This window comes from Cynoglossus semilaevis, chromosome 11 (assembly GCF_000523025.1).
Source record: "Cynoglossus semilaevis isolate Cse_v1.0 chromosome 11, Cse_v1.0, whole genome shotgun sequence".
NCBI classification, from domain to species: Eukaryota; Metazoa; Chordata; class Actinopteri; order Pleuronectiformes; family Cynoglossidae; genus Cynoglossus; species Cynoglossus semilaevis.
The window spans coordinates 18,620,740-18,640,355 of NC_024317.1; the positions used below are offsets into that span (position 1 = coordinate 18,620,740).

Genomic DNA, 19,616 nt, shown 5'->3' on the forward strand with positions numbered 1-19,616 from the left:
TTTTGGGCAGGTTTAAGCTGAAATTAAATTGATTTGCATCAACAAAAGAAGGAGAACGTTTTTCTTTTTTTTTCTTTATTGATGTAGATTGGAAAGAAGTCCTTTATTTCAAGCCCCTGGAGCTTGATTGAGTCTGAGACACAAGAGTCTTTGAGAGGTGAAAGGAAACGCAAAGAAATTATGAAATGCAATTATGTAGATATTATATTTGTAGGACGCATAAAAATAAAGACGAAAAGAAACAGGATCCGGATTGCATTGTTTCATTTGACCAAATACACAACTTTTTTAATGCTGATTTGGGTCTTCTATAAACTGAAATTGTTGACATATTGACATTTAAATAAAAAAGTCAAGAAAATTAAAACCTTGCCGTCCTGAATAGAAAAGAATAGAAAAGTCTACATTTTCTGACTTTAATAAGTAATTATATTTTTATTATCTCTGCAAGTTGTTGTGTCCCTTGAAGACATTTTAAATCGTTCTGTTTGTTCCATCACTGTTCTGGGTATAATTCTATGATATTGGTTCTATTTTAATTTGGATTCATCTTTGTGATTGCTCAACTGTTCTCATCGAAGAGGAAGTTCTTACACCAGTCGATTTCTTTGACTTAAGTTGATTTACTGTAGGGGTGTATCCAGGGTTTGTTAAAATGCATTTAAAGATGGATATTTTCCTGTAATGTTTAATGATCTTTGTTAATTTCTCACTTCCAAGATAACATGCCTCTGTGTTTTTCCCCCTTCTCATAATGAGTGTGAAATGCTCCATAGCTTAACATAACGAGAAAAGATACGAGTGTGTCTCAGGGGACTGATATCCAGACCTGCTGGAGTATCTCTCCATTAAGACCTCTCCCCTCTCCTCCCCAGCTATGCAATTAATAATGCATGAGAGCTAAGTCATTTTTGCTGCCTGCCATTGCTGACATTTCAGCTATGAAGGGAGGCACCAGAGTGCAGGTGTGACCGAGAACAAATCATTTGATTTTATAATTTAAAGTAGCAGCACGGGCTTCACATCGCAGGCAGCAACACAGAGAGGTGTTTTGATACACAGAGGTATTTCAGACTCCATTTGCCCCTTTGTGTATAGGATCACTTGAGGAAAGTGTTATTTTAAGTCATACGAGTCGTGGTTTAGAGTGTACCATATGCATGTGACAAATGGCGACATTTAGTACGGCCTATTTTGGATCTTTACATTCTCTTACTTTTAATTGGCCTATTTTTACAGTAGGCAACATAAATAGTCTTAGACAGTCTCACGTCTACAGATGCAACCAGAGTATCAGTTAACTGATGGTAATGCTTAAAGGCCAAAAGTCAACAAAAGTCTTAACTGTTCTTACTGACCAACTATACTGTATTTCTTTTGTGGGTTTAAAAATCCCAATGCTTTCAGATCTGCTTCGGACTAAAACTCCATCCTCATGTCTCTAAGATCTTCTGATCAGCAGTTTTTGGTTCTCTCAGTCAAGATTTTTTTTGAATGCAGCTCCAAAAATTGTAGAATGAAATGCCTTCAAAAAATTGACAGGCCCCTTCAATGCACCTCACTTTGATCCTTAGACCTACTTAAAGGGGACATATTATGCAAAATAGAATTTGTGTCAGTTCCAAGTGCCTGTTAAGTTCTAGTTTAAACAGCTAAGTAGCCATTTTATCATCTGCCAGAATCTGAAATGTGTCTCAAAATGAGCCAGATATAATAATCCTGGCTGCCACACTACTTCAGCTTTTCACTCTATCGACACCTGCACCGTTGTCTTCTAGCACGTAGCTAAATAAACTGCTTTGTTATCTAAACACTTGAGGTACTAGAAGAGGGTTGTCATCAGTAACAAGACAATGCAGACAGTCAGTTTGGTTAGTCTACTAATGACAAGTGAACAAATGTAACTACTAACCAATGACAAACATGCAGGTTCATTCTTGGCTCTCAACTTCTTCTCAAACATTTGGTGTCCTGTCGGTTTACCGTTGCTGACAGAATGACATACACTTGCTCAGCTCATGCTTACAGAAGAAAAACACTTGACTGCCTACCTGTGTTATGCCAAAATGATATTCTGTGCTATTATCCACCATTTGACTTGTGCTGAAACTCACTCAGTCAGTGGAAAAACACGGTAACGACCACCCTGACCTTATGTGTGCTTGCCATTGGTGGGAGATGCTGCTCATTATCTGTTCTCTGGTTCCTGTAAGACCTTGAAGATCGCATGTACATACTCCCTGTTTCTGAGTTTCTGTTAGGCTAGATACTCTCACAGGTGGAGATGGTTCTGAGCTTCATTAAAGCTTTGATAACAAACACTACTTAAAAGAAACAATGTTGTTTATTTTCTGTTTTATTCTTATTCCAAGGTGACTGTCGACAAAATTGCAAAAACACATGTCACTGACATCAACCTCTCCCTTTTTGTTCTCCCATGGAAGAGTTGGAAGGAGAATCAGGAAAATAATACCATTTAAAGGTGCAGGCACAGAAACCTGCTCTTCAGATCATGGCTGTTAAAAAGGTGTGCAAACCAACTGTTATCAGTCGCTGCTGGTTTGTAGACAAAGCAGGTTTTTATAATTTCATTTAGAACCAAATAAATTTGCATAAAAGTGGCACGGATGTGATGTTTAAAGCATGACACTATGTCATGCTTCGACACATCAATCTTGCTCTGCATATTACTGTTATTGTTCTATGCACCTTTTCGCTGATGATATATTTTTGTGTGTCATGCTTATTTGGTAAAGCTTGATGTCAGGTTGGTGGCTTACATACTATTGATCTGTGGCCCAAAAAAGTTAGGGACCTCTATATTGGACAACACGACTAGGCTACAGTGTTTGCCTTTCATTTTCCTTATTTATTTTTAATGGGATATTATCCCTTGCATTTTAATTAAAGTGCTTGTCTAGCGGTCAGTCACTGGAATGACCGAACCTAAATGAGGTTTTCTCCTATTAATGCAGACACATGCAGCTCTTAATGAAAGAGATGGAAGCTGTTTGTACCTGACTTTAGTGTGTTTTAGCAGTTAGCTCTGATGAGCTCCCTTAACTCAAATGATCTAAGACATAGGCTGAATAATAATATTAGGGTAACATTTTGGACAACAGTGTCTATTAAAGCCATGCTTCAGAAACACAGAATGTGCTGTGGATTATTATTTTGCCTTTGTAGCGCAGCGAGTCAAACACCATTTTATGGATGGTTTTATCACGTGTGAAATAGACAAAAAAAAAAGTGCTGGTGAGAATATAATATGGCAACACAGGCTGGTTATCACTGGATTTTATCATTCAAAGTTACTGCGTGTTGAAAGTCATGTCACATGATTAGCCGTTTGTTTGTTAGCTCATGTTTGGCTGCTGTTAATGACTGAACAGACACTCAAAACAAAGAACAGGACGACCCCTCGATGTTCAACAATAAATGCCGCTCAAGGAATAAAAGCTACACCAACAAAAACAAAATAAGTTTTTCAACAAGCACAGGCACCAAAGACAATCTTAGGAGAAACACTTAACGGCAGCTCCACCAATGCCCTTGGGGCAGTTTGGTACTTCTTCAATCCTGAGCTGAATTACGATCTCCATTTAGAGGACAATTGATCCAACAGGGGCAAGAGCTGGTTGAAGAGCATGGTAAAACACCCATACATGTGGTGATGTATGCTCTATGGGTGTCATCCTTCTTCTACACAGGCTAATACATTATGGCTTGAGGCATGAGAGATTCAATCTTATACCTCCCTGAGGGAAAAGCACCACCCACTTAAAACACCTCCAGCTGCCCAGACCAGTTACCTGCTCACCCATTAGTGCACTTATAAATCCGAAATGTGAAGGTCAGAGAAGGAATGTTGCATATTTGATAATAGAAACACCTACTGGTTGGTAATGATCTGAGTTACTGGTTTAAATCACTGGATTGACAAAAATACCAGTCAGTGTTGCAGTCTTCCTTCAACTGGATTTGCCTTTGGCTTCAAAGTCAAACTGAAACTCTTCTGTTCAATATGCAATAAATACAATGCAACTCCCTCCAACATTTCCAGGAACGTGGAGCCTCTGAGTGAAAGTCAACAGAGGAAAAAAAAAAAAAAAAAACAGAGCAGAGATCTTTGCCAATATATCACATTGGTTATAAAGAGAAAAAAACCCTGATGGCTAGATTGTCATCTTTTCCTCTCACACAGCAAATAATTTTGCTGGTTTGCCAAAATGATGTGGAATTGGAAAGCTAAAGTTACTCACACAGCAGAATGTCAGTAATAATAGTTGTAGCCGCTGTTTTATTTTCACCACTATCAATGATATTTATCTTACTTTATGACCCTATCAACAAGAATTTCATCAAACATGCTGTTCTATGGTTTTACCAATAAAGCAATTTTTGTTATAATTATAGCTGGGACTTTAATTTAGATTAATTAGCTACATACAAAAGATACCTACAACTTCAACAATCTCAATCGAGCACATCTTATAATAGCACACTAGTAACACTGACTACACCCCAGTAGGTGGCAGTAATGCACTAGAGGTTTATTTGCAAGGCAATAGAAAACTTTCAAGATACAGTAGACAGAGTGAAATAAGAACACTACAGGTTTGTCAATCATTGTTGCAGGATTACACTGCGTTACTTTGCGGAAAGTTTTCCTACTGATGCATTTCTATCCCCCTGTATCTTTTCAAAACAAAACACGTTCATCCAAGCACAGACACCAGAGCTAACATTAGCTATGACAGTCCAGGTACAGGCCACAGAGGACCAGATGACAACGTCCATGGCATATCCCTTAACACCAATGACACTTTGAACATGAGAAGCCAATTGAAGAGTGTCTACTGAAATATTAAATTCTGAATATGAATATATCTGCAACTGAAACATATGACTCTAGCAAGGGCAGAGAGAGGCGTGGTTGCTTTACTAACTCTGATGCATACCTTTACCAAACACCATAGCTCTAATATAAACACAACTAAAAGAAATGAGCATTTGTAGGAACTTATATATATATTGCAATCACATGAACATGTATTAACACAAAACATAAACAGGCAATCACCAGTTAAAATGTACTGATTTGCAATTAATTTGCATTAATTACATTAATTTGCAATTAATAGAATAGAAAATAATAACACCCAAGGTTTTTGTAAAACAGTTGTTGGCTCGCATGTTGAAAAAAAGCTTTTTCTGTACTCACCGATCCATGAAAATGCAAGTTCGACGAACAGCTTCCTCAAACCCTCTGTCTCATGGGAACAGCGAGATGAAATGCGTCAGCAGCGGGAAGTTCGAAGCACCCTCTACAGCAGTGGCGTGCGTTCAGGGGAGGCAGGGAAGGCAGTGCCATCATGATAAAAAAGAAAAAAAGTACATAAAATAAATATTTTCCACTGATCTGTGTTTAAGATGCATTTTCAGTATGACTCTACACATTTTGACATTTTATTAAGTAAAAATATCTGAGATGGGGATTTCGCAATTAAATACAAATCCCGGGTGAGGCAGTGGAGAGCTGTGCCTCACTTCTGATTGCACGATCCAATACAAACTGGGTCACATGGTGCATGTCCATTTCTGTTCCTCAGCATATCGGCAACTTCTCTGTCATTGGTGTGGAACCCCAGGGTTCACCTCCTAGGCAAGATCAAATCCTGGTTAGTGCAGTTGGTACCTTCCAGTGGACTCACCACCGGCAGGAAGGTTCAGAGGGGGTTGGTACGGTGCAGTGTAATTTGGGTGGAGACTGCTGCCCCCACAACACGGTAACAGATAAGCGGATGAAAATGGATGGATGGATAAATGGTACACTGCAGAAAATATTTGCAAAGAAGCCTTAGCAGACATGAAAGCTCAGCCATGCATATTCAAAGCCAGATTTCTTTAAAAACTTTTGAAAATTCAAGGACCGATTTGGCATTGGATGAGCAAAGGAGACTAGACATTAGTGTCCACAATACTAAGGTGAGGGAAAACCGAGAGATACAACCATGGACTTCATCTATAAGTAAAGGTAAGGCTAAAAATGGTTAAGTTTTTGTTGGTTTTGTTTTTTTGTTGTTTTTTTTTTTTTAAAGATGTGTTTTAGTAAAAAAAATTCAAGTATTGAATAACTACATTTTGGCCTAACATTTTTACTTTTGTTTTTCAATCAAATGTTGTCTATTTTGGTAGACAATCTTTCATTAAAGCACCACAATTTAATGTTTGAAACACTTTTACTGAAGGTCAAAAGTAAAATTTGTGCTGCACTCATCTCTTTATTTTAATTTGTTTACAGTAAATATGAATTGCTTACACATAGGGAGGCTGCTCTCTCCATTTCTATGAAAGAAACGTTCTTTGTAGGACAAATATGTCCCTGTGTATGTTTGTGTTGGTGTAAGGTTCATTGAAAGAGGAATGCTGATGGATATGAAGCATTGTCAGGTGCATGCTGTTGGATGAATAGTGAAATATAATGCCCTTTTGGTTCTTACAGTTGTAAATCTTACTCCAAATGAGTCAGTTCCTCACCAGCCATGAACGTCAGCGTCCTATAGCAGTAACCGCAACCTCTGTAGCAGCGGGCTGCAGGCCGACATGTAGGCTTCGAGGTCCACTAAACAGAAATTAACATAAATAATAACTAAATAGTAACACTACACTTAGACAACATCCATATGATTACCATTTCACACAGCGTTCATACTTACTCAATGACTTGGCGCAAAATACACCGCCCACACATAGTCTCCTTCTTCCAACTATTAATAGCTATGCTAACAACAATTAGCTCTCCTTTTTTTAATCCCACCCCTTTCGCAGAATCTTATAGGTGGTTTACGCTTATCTCTGACAGGCACTAATTGGTTCATAACAGATTTACTGAAAGACTGGCACCTGACTACCCAAATAAACAGCATAGCCGGCACGTAACATTCAAAGACATCAATAAAACATGGGACATTTCAATATCTTTCGAAATAAATTGTCTACCATACGTTCTACTTTATTTTAACCCTTGTTTATAAATCCTAAACGGTAACATTTGTAGCGGGGAACTACATGTAGACTGATGACCTGGTCGTTAAATAGTGGCGCTTTGGCCCAGAGGCAATGTCTCTGTCATTGGTGTAAAACCCCAGGATTTACCTCCTGGGCAAGTTTGAATCCCGGATGGATGGATGGTCCTTAAATAAAAATAATTTAAATAAACCATGCTCTGTTAGTCAAATATTGCTTTTTAGTGTGTGATTAAAGTCCCTGATAAAAAAAAACAATTTTTATCACATCATACCATTAGTTATTTTGCTACAGTCAAATTAGAGATTTTTTCAAGAATTCATGGAAGAACTGAATCATTCTTATTTCTTTTTAGTTTGGCAAACTTGTGAAATGACTGTGAGGCTGCATGTCAAAAGACTGCTTCTGACCAGTGCTCCCCACTTTGTATTCTGAGCCCTCGGTGAGTTGTTCTTCTTTATTAGAAGTGACAGAGATGCGGCCGAGGCTGACTCCAAAGTAGAAACACAGACAGCTTCAAGTCAATTGTCTGCTGCACTGAAATGTGCACTGAGTTAGAGATGGGTTACTGCTGCTCTGGACATCAAACACACACACACATACAAGCAATTCTGAACTTCAAAACTTAGACTTCAAGAAGAACTAAAGTCATGTGCTTTTTGAGATATTTCTCCCACAATAGTTAATTAAAATTAGGACGGGGCAACATTATATTTGCATGACTTTATTGCTTATCTTATCACTGTTAATTGAGACTGGTGAACTGTCCAGGTCATAACCCAGCCTCGCCTGATGACCACTGGGAGTGCCTCCAACTCTGTCCATGACCCTGAAAGAGGGTCAGCAGTAGCAGATAAATGAAACAATACATGAAGGAATGGATTTTTAATGGTGATTTATCACATCCTCATCTTACACAGTGAATCAAAGTCAGTCTTGTCTCTTGAGTTTGTCTCTGATCTCTTTACCAGGTCTCCCTCTGACTTAACTGCACATACGGTGACCTTGTTAAAGTCTTTTGACACCGTCTGAATCAGTACCAGGCCCCTCCCGGTGATCCAACACTTAGAATTAAAGGAAAGTGAACCAGACTTTTCTTTTTCATCAGGGCCGATGTAATTCAGAACAACCTGCCCGGGGCAGCAATAACTGAATCAATGTCATCTTAATGTCACAAAATATATTTTTGAAGGAGTATTTTATTGTGGTACTAGGAGAAAAATCCCATCTTGGAAGTACAGTGCCTCGGATCGGTTCTCCTCCACAGTCCTAATCCCGTTATTTACTTGTGGGTCAGACGTTTGTCCTGATCTGACTGTTGACGTGTTCAAGGTGTGGCCTGTGGTTCAGAGGGGAGTGGGAGTCTTCATGGACAGGCTATGACAGGAAGGACTGGTACAAATAATTAAAGAGGTTCTTATTTGACTTGTGCGAGTCAATTTGACGACTCTTTACAGTTTAAAAGGACGAAAAAGCAGCAGAAGGTTTGTTTATTGAGCGTCACTCTTTATGCACAATTTCAGAGAGTGCTGCAATGGAGCTGGATTTATTTTATTTTATTTTGGTGAGTCTGAATTCAACTATTCTAAAAACATATCATTAGGCTATTGGGCTATTTACTGTATGATTGATATTTTCAGCAGTGCAAATTTATATTTCCTCCCCAATGTTTAATCAATTCCAATTACCCCGCCAAGTCCAGAGAGAAGAGGATATTTATTGTGCACACAGTGATGCCCCAGGAGACGTGTCAGTCACAAAACACCCATCTGCATAACTTATGAAGGGAAGTGTGTTGCCCTTGGAGCTGAAGCTGTCGTGATTAATTTCACCTCTTTTTTATGTTCACATTTGAACTCCATCACCAAAGAATGGGGGTTTCTGTGACAGTGATTGAGGGACAAGGACTGGCTCATTTGCACAGAAAAGAGAGCTGGGGGAGAGTGGAGGAATGGGTGGGCATGTGCTGACTCTTCATAGATTAGTCACTTCAGCTGAGACCACTGTGTTGCACAGAGTGCACGCAACCATTCACCTCTTTCTGCAAACCATGCTGACCTATTGACTTTTTCTTAATCTGAGAGAGATGCAAACACACATTTGCATAAGAGCAGGCTGAGAAGTGCAGCGAGGATCTCAGTGAAACTGCACCACTGTTTTCTTTAAATTAGAAAATGAAATTAACTGGAAGCTGCAGGACATCAGAGGTTCTGAGATGGTTCAATTTGTGACGACAACATACAGTATTTAAGGTTTAAAACCAAGCGGTAAAACTTTAATATAACATTTGGGTCTGAATCTGATTATCCATACATCCATCGATCCACTAATCCAAATATCCATCTACAAATGAAAGTGAAAGTAATTTATTGTCATTGATGCACAGCACACCACTGCACACAATGAAATTTGTCCACTGCCATCAGCAGCTCAAGAGCCCACTGTGAGAGGACATTAGTGCATCAGCATGGCACCTGGTGACTGGCGGATTTGAACCTCCAACCTCCAGGACACAAGTTTTCCTCCTTAACTAATAGGCCACCACATATATCCATCCCCCATATCCATCCAGCCATAAATCATTCCACACATCCATTGATCCACTAATCCATCCATCCAGCCACACATTTATCCAACCATTAATCCAGCTACATATCCTCTACATAACCAATAGTACCAGCAGAGTGGCGCAGCGGAAGCGTGCTGGGCCCATAACCCAGAAGTCGATGGATCCTCTGCTAACATGACTTTACCTATTTTTTTTTCTTTCTGAGTGATTCCTGACAAAGTCCTACAGTTTCTTAACGCATATCCGAACAATCCAAACACAGGGGGCAAAAGCCAATCAACTCCTAACCAAGGGCAGCACGAGCAACCAATCAGCGAGCTGTTCGGTGAGGTACTGCCCATACTTCCGCCGCAAGCTTCTGCCTGCTTCTGTGGTTGCTTGTCACGTGGAGCTTCTCCTGGGCTTCATCTCTCGGCGACGACCAAATGTTTGTTTGAAAAACGAAAGTGCACGTTTCCGGTATAATTTAAAAGCTTTTGCTACTTATGCAGAAAACCAGGAAGAGGAACTGACGTAAATTAAATTATTAGGTGAAAGACTTTATAAATCTGTGTGTACAAATAAATACAAAATTAAAACAAATGATTTAATAATCAATAAATAAAAACAGAAATAAATAAAAAAAAATGCATGAGAAGTTTCTTGATGACATTTTAGATCTTCAATCATGTCCATCCACTAGGTAGTAGGTTCCAGTTGCAAATTCTATGTATTGAATTTTTAATTCAATTAACTCCGGGACATAAACAACACAAATTAAACTTTTTTTTTTTTCAATTTCTCAGTTTCAGATGGTTATTGAACTTCTTTCTTCTTTCAAAATAATCTCTGGTGAATCCACACAATGTCCGAGGTTTATCCAATACGGGACCTCACGCTGGAAAGTGGAACAAGGGGATCATTTGTGTTCAAAACACTGCAAGCTCTTAGCCAATAATAAGTGGTTGCAGCAGAGCTAGGAGTGACAAAAAGACTCACGTTTACTTATGAAAACATTTAAATATGAAAACCATCGGCTGCCTGGGGGTCGCTGGCCATTTTGGCATCAAATCGTAACAATGAAAGCAGCCTCGAAAGCCCCGGCGTCCTCTGGTGACTGTGACAATTACAATAGCTTGGCAGAAGGCGGACGGGGGTGAGTGAGGGGGAACACACTGGCAGGGGATCCTTTGTTTGGCTCTGGCCTGTCGTATGCACTGTTTGTTTCCATCAATTTTATGAATCTACCTCTGGTGTAAACACAAAGTAGCTGTGCAATTACTCAAAATTCAAAAGAGATGTCTTTGGCAAACAAGTGGCAGCAACAGTCGGTCACAGGGAGGCTGTTAAGACTATGTTTCCACTGACGTAAACCTGTGGAACACAGGATTCCATCATTAAATAACTCACTGAAATATTTAAAGGGTCACAAAAAGTATTTGTCACTGTAAATATAAGCAGGGTACCTTCCTTCTGTAGGTCCTAGTCCTCGTTTCCTTAATTTTATTTTTTTTTTACATTAACCATTGATTGTAGTTTGACTAACAAAGTTGATGGGAAGATATATTTTCTTTAACTATTGGTAAAATAGTGGATGTCAAAAAACAAAGAGCACAAAAATATTGTAGAAGTGTAACTGGACCAGAGTGCAAAAATACACAGTATACGTGTTTTTGTGTTTCTGTGTTTCTGTGCATATTTCTGCCATTTGAAGTGGTACTTTATTTTACACCGAACCTTTGGCTAATAAATATTCCTAATATACGTATAAATTCACTTTTTTGTATTCCGGTCTAATTTTAACAGCACAGGCCAGTGCTACTGTATTTTCATGATAATCATACTGACATGGTTATTTCAGAATGTTACATGGTGAACCAATAGATGGAACATGAAGCAGTGTAAAATAGACCCAGTAGGTGGCAGTAATGAAAGTAACAAAATTAAGATGATAAAGCCCAGAGAAGAGAGGAGGCTAAGGATGTTAGCAGGGTTATCTCAGGCTTGGCCTTGATGATGACTGACAAAAAATGAAATGCTAACATGCTCCATGTCTTAATATGTTGCGTTTTAGCCTGCTGCTAACACAGTAAATAATAGCGCTGTATGCTACGTTTTGTTGGGTTTTATCAGAGAATGAGTTACCACTTTAAACAGTAACCTTATTTCTTGGTGAAAATGTTTTCACTCACAGTTTACAGAATCTGATTTATATTTTTTAAAAACACACCAGTTTATGCCCTTATGGAGCAAGATCTTCATATGAATACTTAGCTCCATGCGCAAAATGTCACAATAGCTGAACATAACTGCAGACACACAATGACATGTCAGGGTTTTTAACCAAAAATTAAGTATTTATTTTTGTCATTTTCTTCTTATATTCACTAAATTTTGTGTTTAAAGTAAACATTGAATAGTGTCTGGATAATTCTTTCCTCTTAATTAGATACAACCATTGTTCTCATTATTAACCCACTCTCCCATAATATAAAGGGAAGCGTAATATCAAAAACATAACCAAATTTCCCAGGACAACAAAATCAACTCAACAAACAAAATAAACATATACACACACACACATAAACATGAGTGTAACCACTCATGACACACACTTCCACTGACAAACACACACACACACACACACACACACACATCTGGATTGAAGATTGGCTCTCAGTGGGACGAAGCTGGCCATTGGCCAATTCCATGAAACTGTCATTTTGATTAGTCTTAAATCACTGCTGCAGTTTGTGCCTTATTGCCTTACAAATGGCTCTGGAGAGGATAAGAAAATAAATTGAACACACACTTGTCCTCAGTTTGTGACCTTCTTAAACCCCCACAATGAATCACCAAAGTACAGCAAAAGTGTGTCGGCATGATGTGTCGAGACAAAACAGTTTCCCTTCACTGTAACTGATTTCTTTGCCTTTTTTTACTCTGTTATCAGTCTTAGGAAGGCTATTATCATCATTATTATTTTTACAAAAGTGGCCATAGAAAATAAATACAAATATTATCCAGACGGTAAATTCTTAAATGAGCCAGCCTCCAATTCTGTGTCAGCAGTGTCCTCTGGCCCCACAGTCCCTTCTCCCCTCAGTTGTCTCTCTGTCCTATATTGTAATGTCAACGTCCTCCGTTCCATTTTGCTCTCTCTACTATCAAAAGTGTCATGGTGTGAATAAATAAATAAATACATAAAAACAAATAAATACATAAATATCCCCTCTGTGAATAAATACATGTCGGTCAGAGCAGTTTGTCTTGACATGTTTTTGCTCTCTTTCTGTTTTACTCCTAAAACCATCTCAAAGTATAATGAAATTACTTTTTTATTTATGATATTAAAGATGAAAAGAAAAATCCCTTTCACTTGCCTTAACAGCAGTGGTTTAAAATCCTCATCAAAGCTTTTATGTTTAGAAAAAAAAAAAGTCATAAAACCAATCAGAAAAGTTTAAAATAAAAAAATTCAAAGTTCAAACTTTGACACTGAGAACTTTCTTTCAAAGAGATAAAGAAGCTGTGCTCTGTTTTAAGGGGGTACACAGTGCTGCCTCTGATGGTCTCCATAGAGGGCCAGAGGATGAGAGGGGGAGACGGAGGAGGAGGAAAAAAGGGAGAGGAAATTTTAATGTTTATTAAGCAGAGGAGAATCTCTGCTAGGATCCTTCCTCCTCAGGGTTTCCTGGAGCGTAGTAGCCTGCCAGTTGCCTGAAACGTGGTCCCCAGTCGCTGAGGTAGGAGAAATCCTGCTCCGATGTCGTGGAGAGCGTGTGGATGGAGCTGAGCGAAAGTGCCGGAGAACTGCTGCCCTCAAAGGCGTACGTCTGGAAGGAGTCGTACGGGGGAACGGACAGGTCGGCGTCAGCCTGCTCTACTTTCTTTTTGATGTAGCCTTTAAACAGGGAGAAGTCGGCCGTGGCTGCGGCTGCGGCTGCAGCGTCCACGAAAAACGGCGCTCTGCTCGCCTGCATCCACTGTGGCAGTGAGAGAAGGTCTGGACCAGAGTCAGAGTTCTTGGCCTCAGGGAAGTCGTAAAGGTTTCTCAGGGCACTCATGTCGTAGGCCTGAGTGTCCTGCTCTCCTCCGCCCTCGTCATTGTACTTGATGACGTTGTCCCTCATGTCCTCCTCATCCTCTGTCATCTTCTGGCCCTTCCTGTGGCGTTTGAGGGTCAGGATCAGCAGCAAGAGGACTGATTGAGGAACACAGAGAAGATAAAAAGTTAATTTTTCCATAGAAGCAGCTGCATTAACACGTTCATACAATCCTGATTGGTAAGTTTCCATATAAAAATATTTCATAGGTCTTTGTAAATTTTTTTAAATTTAGATTATTATTTTAATTATTCCTATTTTTTTTTTTAAAAAGTAAGAAAATTTCACATGACATTAAAGTCCATCCACAGACATTTTCCGTTCAATATCAAACTTGGAATTTCATTCCTTTGGCTCTGCTTTAATAACCTGTAAATGTGATGGAGACGTTGCACTCAGGTCTGGTTATAATTTAATGTCTGCTTCACCTCTTGGGCCAAATCCACAAAAGGGAAAAATACTAAATTATGAAGTTTTACATTATAAATGCATGAACATTGATTTTTTTTTTTGTACGACTGTGATTGCCTGGTCCAGAAATATGATTCCAACTCCTTAATGGAGACCAATCTGTATATCAATACTCATCTAAGTTAAATGAAACACTGTGATATTACTGCTTTAAACAAAAGGCAGACTGATCCTCTATTTCCATTCTCCAAAAATGCTCAGAAAAACATTGGAGTTTAAAGCAGAGAGAAAAATAAAAAGAGCTCTGATATAGATGTGGGTAATAAAGAACCCCTTTAGTATTAGGTTTCATTTCAGCAGTTCGTCAGCCCTCATTCCAACTCTATCACCTTCATAGTACCCTCCATCCGACATCCAACAGTCGCTCCGATCAAATGTCCAAAACTCTAAACACTGTACTGTAAAGCTGTACTAACTTCTAAAGATGGCTCGAACTGATACTCAGGATCAGTATCGGTCCAATATTGGTCAAAATCTGAGAATTTAACCTCAAACCAACAAGCAAAAAAAAATCCGATAACACCAAATGCTGAACTTTGTGCGACATGCTGTAAACAGGGATAGCAATGCTGGATGAGAAAAGAGGGTATCAGATCAGGATCAATATTGGCAGATACTCTAAGTCGCATGATCATAATGGTGTCTCAACTAATTTCTATTAACGTCAAGATCTGTGGTAAAACTAACACCTTAGATAAAGTAACTGTAAAACTTTCATGATCAGAGACCAGTCATGTAATAGATCCACCTGGTGTTACTTTAAATCAGGAGCTCGCAGGCCAAAACCAGCCCGCTTGGGGATTCTACATGGCCAGCTTGATGAATTGAAATGAAAAAAAAATGCTCAAACACTTCATGTCAAAGATGTTTTTGTCAAATTATATCCATTAAATATGATTTTTTTTTTGTTATTCTCGTGCTTATTTGCATGAAAACAAAAGGGGGAAAACATTGACTTATTGTTGTTATTTACAGGTAATTATGTTATGATTGTACTGGTCCGGCCCACTTGACATCTGACCAGGTTGTTTGTGGCCCCTGAACCAAAATGAATTTAAATAAATGCCATCGTGCCGGTAAACCAGTCAAGCTGATTCCTGGTCAGGGTTTTCTGGCCTGTCTATAGTAACTTTACATTTTCAGCATGGTCTCTTCATTAGTATGCACAGACTCTCACATAGATAAATGTGCTCTCCAAAGTCACCTTGAACGGATTTGACTATAAAACACCAGATTTCACCTTTGCTTCCTCTCGCTTCCTGCTTTTGGTCTCCAGAATGATGTAAATAAAGGATGCAAACATTTAAAGCAGATCATGACTGGAAGCTGCTAGGTGGTGTAAAATACTAAAGAGGTACCATTGGAGTAAACCCCTCCTATAGCTGCATCTGTCCAATGTGAACTTAGTTGATCTATTTACTTTTTACCCCTTGTCCTTAGAACGTCCTCTCTTTTTACCAGCTATGCATTTAGTCTTTCTTTTTTAAAATTGAGAAGCAATGTCCTCATTTGCATGATGATTTAGGAAAATTAATCCAAAGTATACTGAATGTTTAAAAGGCAATGTTAAATATCAAAGCAGATATGTTGAAAATGTATGATGAAGAGAGTTAGAAAAGAAAAATGTGTCCCATTTTCATCTATCCATTCATCCATCCATCTATCCATCTATCTGCGTCTGAAAGGATGATGGTGTAAAATATCTGCCAAATTATCAGACTACACCCTATTCTTGTAAAAGAAAAAAGAAATCTTTCTATAGTCTAGAGCAGAGGGTTCAAACTTCTGGCCGGGAGCCACTGCTGCCCTGCGAACCCCCAGCCAGGGTCTAGATGTCAATAAAAATTCAAATTTTCCCTTGAGGTAATTTGTAAAACTATAATTTCAATAGGTTTTGTCATACATTAAATGTTTCAGTTACTCATCACCAAGAAAAAAAGCTTTTTATACCGCCGTATTATACAGTATTTATATAAACTATGACATTCTGATGTGTAGTGGTTACTGGTGTGGCCCTACATTAACCTCAGTTCGAGACCCCTGGCGTGGAACTCTTCCTGTAATCATGTAATCATGTGACAGCTTTTCTCACATTGTTACGTCACCTGACTGTCACCATTTAACAGATGCTTCCACCCTGACCCACTGAAAACCTATTTAACCAGGAAATGAACATGCCCCGGGCGACTCCAATAAGACATGGTATACAGACCATGTCTTTGTGGTAACCATATGTAGACAAGCGTGTAAAGCTCTCGCCTATACTTACAAAGCTCCTTCCCCCTGAGTACAGATGTTGTGAAAAGTGTTCCTGACAAGGCGGTTAATTTACCCTTGGGCTGTGCCGGTTGCCCTGAACCGGGAGTTCATCACGAGCAGATGGGAGGTAATTGGAATGGATGCATGCAGATGCTGCGGTGCAGCAGAATGGATTCATCGTGTCAGGCCTGTAAATGAACTGATGGAAGGACTGTTTGTTTGTTCAGTAATTAGGCAAAAATGTGTTTTCATTTTTCTAATCATCCAGGAATTGATGTAATGGAAGCTGGTCCAGCCTGTTGAGAGGTGTGGGATGCAGACTGGCTGGTTAGGGAGAGGGGAAAAAAAGAGAGAGAGCTGGGGTAGAGCAGTTGTGCAATGTGTAATGGTTCCCAGAGAAGGTAGATGGAGATTAAGTAAGCAGGAGGAGGGTGGCTCATCTAAGCAGGTGCACGTGTGCTTAGCATGCAGGAGTAGACGCACACACTAAATGCATGGGCCTACAGTACGTGGGCATATGAGGAACAGGAAAGACTAGACAGTGGGCAGCTGAGAACATTTTCTGCCACCCACCGTGACTCTGTCTGTTATTTACACCATGTGATTGTTGTGAAAACACGACCCACAGACCCCTGATTCCAGCACCTGCAGGACTGAGAATTTACCGACCACAAACTGACGAATCACAAGTCAGCGTCAGTTTCTCAGGGCAGCAAGGAGGAAAGGCACCTCAGTGATGTCACCCACACTGTAGGAATGGACACAGCGTCGCTTTGGAATTGATGTCACATAATATAAGAGCATAACAAAATAGCAAACATTGCTGAGTGTTTATATGGACGCCATCTGTGCCCGGATTATAAACTCAGATCAACTGCAAATGCAGGTTTTATGGCGGAGGCTGACGGAGATTTGTAAGTTGTTTACTGAAGTGATTAAAACAATTCTATTAAAACTTGTGCTGTGTTTTTGTCATTAACTCCACTTGATTGTTTGGTCAAAGTGAGCCTAGCAATTAAGAGGTCAGGATTCAGATTGCCGGTTCTAATCCTGCCCCGGGGCGGAACTGTGGTAAGTTCAACATGCACCAGAACTCCCCTGTTCTTTTTGCTAGAAAATGATCAAAATTCAAATGCACATTTGGTTGTGTGTGTATTCACAATGAAAAATAAAGTTTTTTTTCAATATAAAAACCTCTATTAATAGAACTACATAAAGACGCAGATTGACAATTTGGACACATTTAAAGCTGTGTGCTGTCAAATCACCCATCATTCACTGTTGGCACAATGTAAAATGTACAGAGGCGGTAGAGGAGGAGACAAAAAAGCATGACAGCGATGTGACTTCTTGCTGTCGCTCAGGAGTGGGATGCTAAAATGTACAGAGTGCGGAGAGAAAGATGCTAACTCATAAAATTTTTAATGTTGACAGTTCCAAACCCTGTCCGTCCCTGAGAGGGTAAACATGTGCCTGACGTGTTCATGCAGCTGCGTGACAATCAGTGAATCTCTGTTTTTTTTCCCTTCTAAAACATACTGCTACAGTAGTACAGAGCTACAGAGCCCCCCCCCCCCCCCCCCCCCCGCTCTGTACTCCCCATTCGGTCTTATTCATAAACCAAGGCAATACCTGCACTCTGGTACTTAACCAGGGGCCTCCACTCACAAAAGCTGGATGAAAATATCAACGAAGTAAATCGATGATATGAAAAATATTTTTTTGTTTTTTTTGTGTGTCACTGGTTCCACTTTGTCTGACACTGAACATGCAATTCCAATAATAAAATATAGATACATTCTAAATGTGGTCAGTCCATTAAAGGACACATGCATGGATGCATTATTTTAGAGTGAAGACATGAAGTGTCTTCAGACGTGTCCTGTGGGTTTGTGAACCTTGTGCTTTTTTTCCAAAGAAAAAAAACCACATTCTCATCCATCCATCTGCTTACCTATGAGGATGAGGATGCAGACCAGTAGTGCTATAAGTGCCCCAGGGCTGAGAGCAGCACTCATGACATATGCTGTGGCGTTGCAGGACTGGATTGCTCCATCTGAAACAAACAAATGAAAAAAATACAGAGATTAAATGGATGATTAGGAGAGTGGGTGGAGGTAGGATTGATGGACGGATGGATGGATTGATGCAAAGACAATGGCTGGATTTTGAGTGGATTGATGCATGGGTGGCTGGATGGTTGGTGGATTTTGAGATTGATGGATGGGTGGCTGGATGGTTGGATGAAGGATAGGTTGTGGGTCAATGGGAGGATCAATCAGTGAACATTGGATAGATGGGTAAATGGGTGGGAGGGTGGGTTTTGGGGTAGTTTGATGGTTGGGTGCATGGATGGATGGGTTTTATGTTGCTGGGTGGAGCGATAGATAGATAGATAGATAAATTAATTGGTAGATAGCTGGGTGCTTGGTTAGATGGACAGAGAATTGGAAACATGTTTGACGTTGTGAGTCTTTCGAAGCCTCTTAAAGTGACAGTGTAGCACTCACCTGGGTCGCAGCCACAGATATGAATCGTCAGCGTGTTGGTAGAGCTCAGAGACGGGGGTCCGCTGTCCTCCACCAGGATGGGAAGGAAGTAGACATTCTGCTCGTGTCGGTTAAAGCCGGACCGCTGTGTCATGATGCCTGCTGTGTTGTCTGGATTAAAAAACAGAAAGTTGCATCAGATGCGTGTGTGTGTGTGTGTGTGTGGAGAGACATGCCTGTGTTCATCCCCTAAACCTCCAGTCCCCCTCTATCTCTTCCAGTCCTCACCCTTTGGTTTGCTCTGAGCCCAGTCCAACCTTTTTCTTATCAAATAGGCATAAAACGAATGCACTTTTCCTCCTGAATAATTTACCACTACTGTGATAAAAATAAAATATAAATATCTTGAATTTTCATTAATTCATTCCTTCATTCATGTATTCAGTGGATCTTTTGGAACAGTCAAAAATGTTCCTTTTTTTTAAGGCAACGATTATACTCAGAAAAATTGATATTGTATACCCCACAGCTCAAGGACTCCAAAGAGGAGTAGAGTCACCTTGAGGTTAACCTCTTTAAACGCAAGAGGAGACTGCTTTTGTGCCATTCAAATTCACAAAGCAGATATGGGACACTGTTGGAATTCAACTCCACCAAGTGTATATATTTAAAACTCCTTTGCCAGAGACATAGATGAATGTAACGCTGCTCACA

The 19,616-nt window shown here is 39.7% G+C and overlaps 1 protein-coding gene and 1 long non-coding RNA gene across 5 annotated transcripts in view; both read right to left on the reverse strand.

The window, feature by feature from the left end:
- The window catches only part of LOC103386723 (uncharacterized), a 140,561-nt gene extending 133,620 nt beyond the window's left edge, over positions 1 to 6,941 (reverse strand). For 2 of the 4 annotated variants that reach the window (XR_003051092.1, XR_003051091.1), the window contains exons 1-3: positions 6,720 to 6,939; positions 6,541 to 6,625; positions 5,225 to 5,327 (exon numbers count right to left, since the gene is read on the reverse strand). This is a non-coding gene — a long non-coding RNA (uncharacterized LOC103386723). Of the gene's footprint in view, positions 1 to 5,224; positions 5,328 to 6,540; positions 6,626 to 6,719 lie in introns of all 4 variants that reach the window. The other 2 variants (XR_003051093.1, XR_003051090.1) reach the window with 2 other exon arrangements.
- Positions 6,942 to 11,914: 4,973 nt separating this feature from the next.
- The window catches only part of cdh22 (cadherin 22), a 98,360-nt gene continuing 90,658 nt past the window's right edge, over positions 11,915 to 19,616 (reverse strand). The window contains exons 12-14 of the mRNA XM_008321126.3: positions 18,924 to 19,073; positions 18,368 to 18,469; positions 11,915 to 13,781 (exon numbers count right to left, since the gene is read on the reverse strand). Of these exons, the coding sequence (XP_008319348.1) occupies positions 13,246 to 13,781; positions 18,368 to 18,469; positions 18,924 to 19,073 (788 nt within the window). The 3' untranslated portion in view covers positions 11,915 to 13,245. The remainder of the gene's footprint in view (positions 13,782 to 18,367; positions 18,470 to 18,923; positions 19,074 to 19,616) is intronic.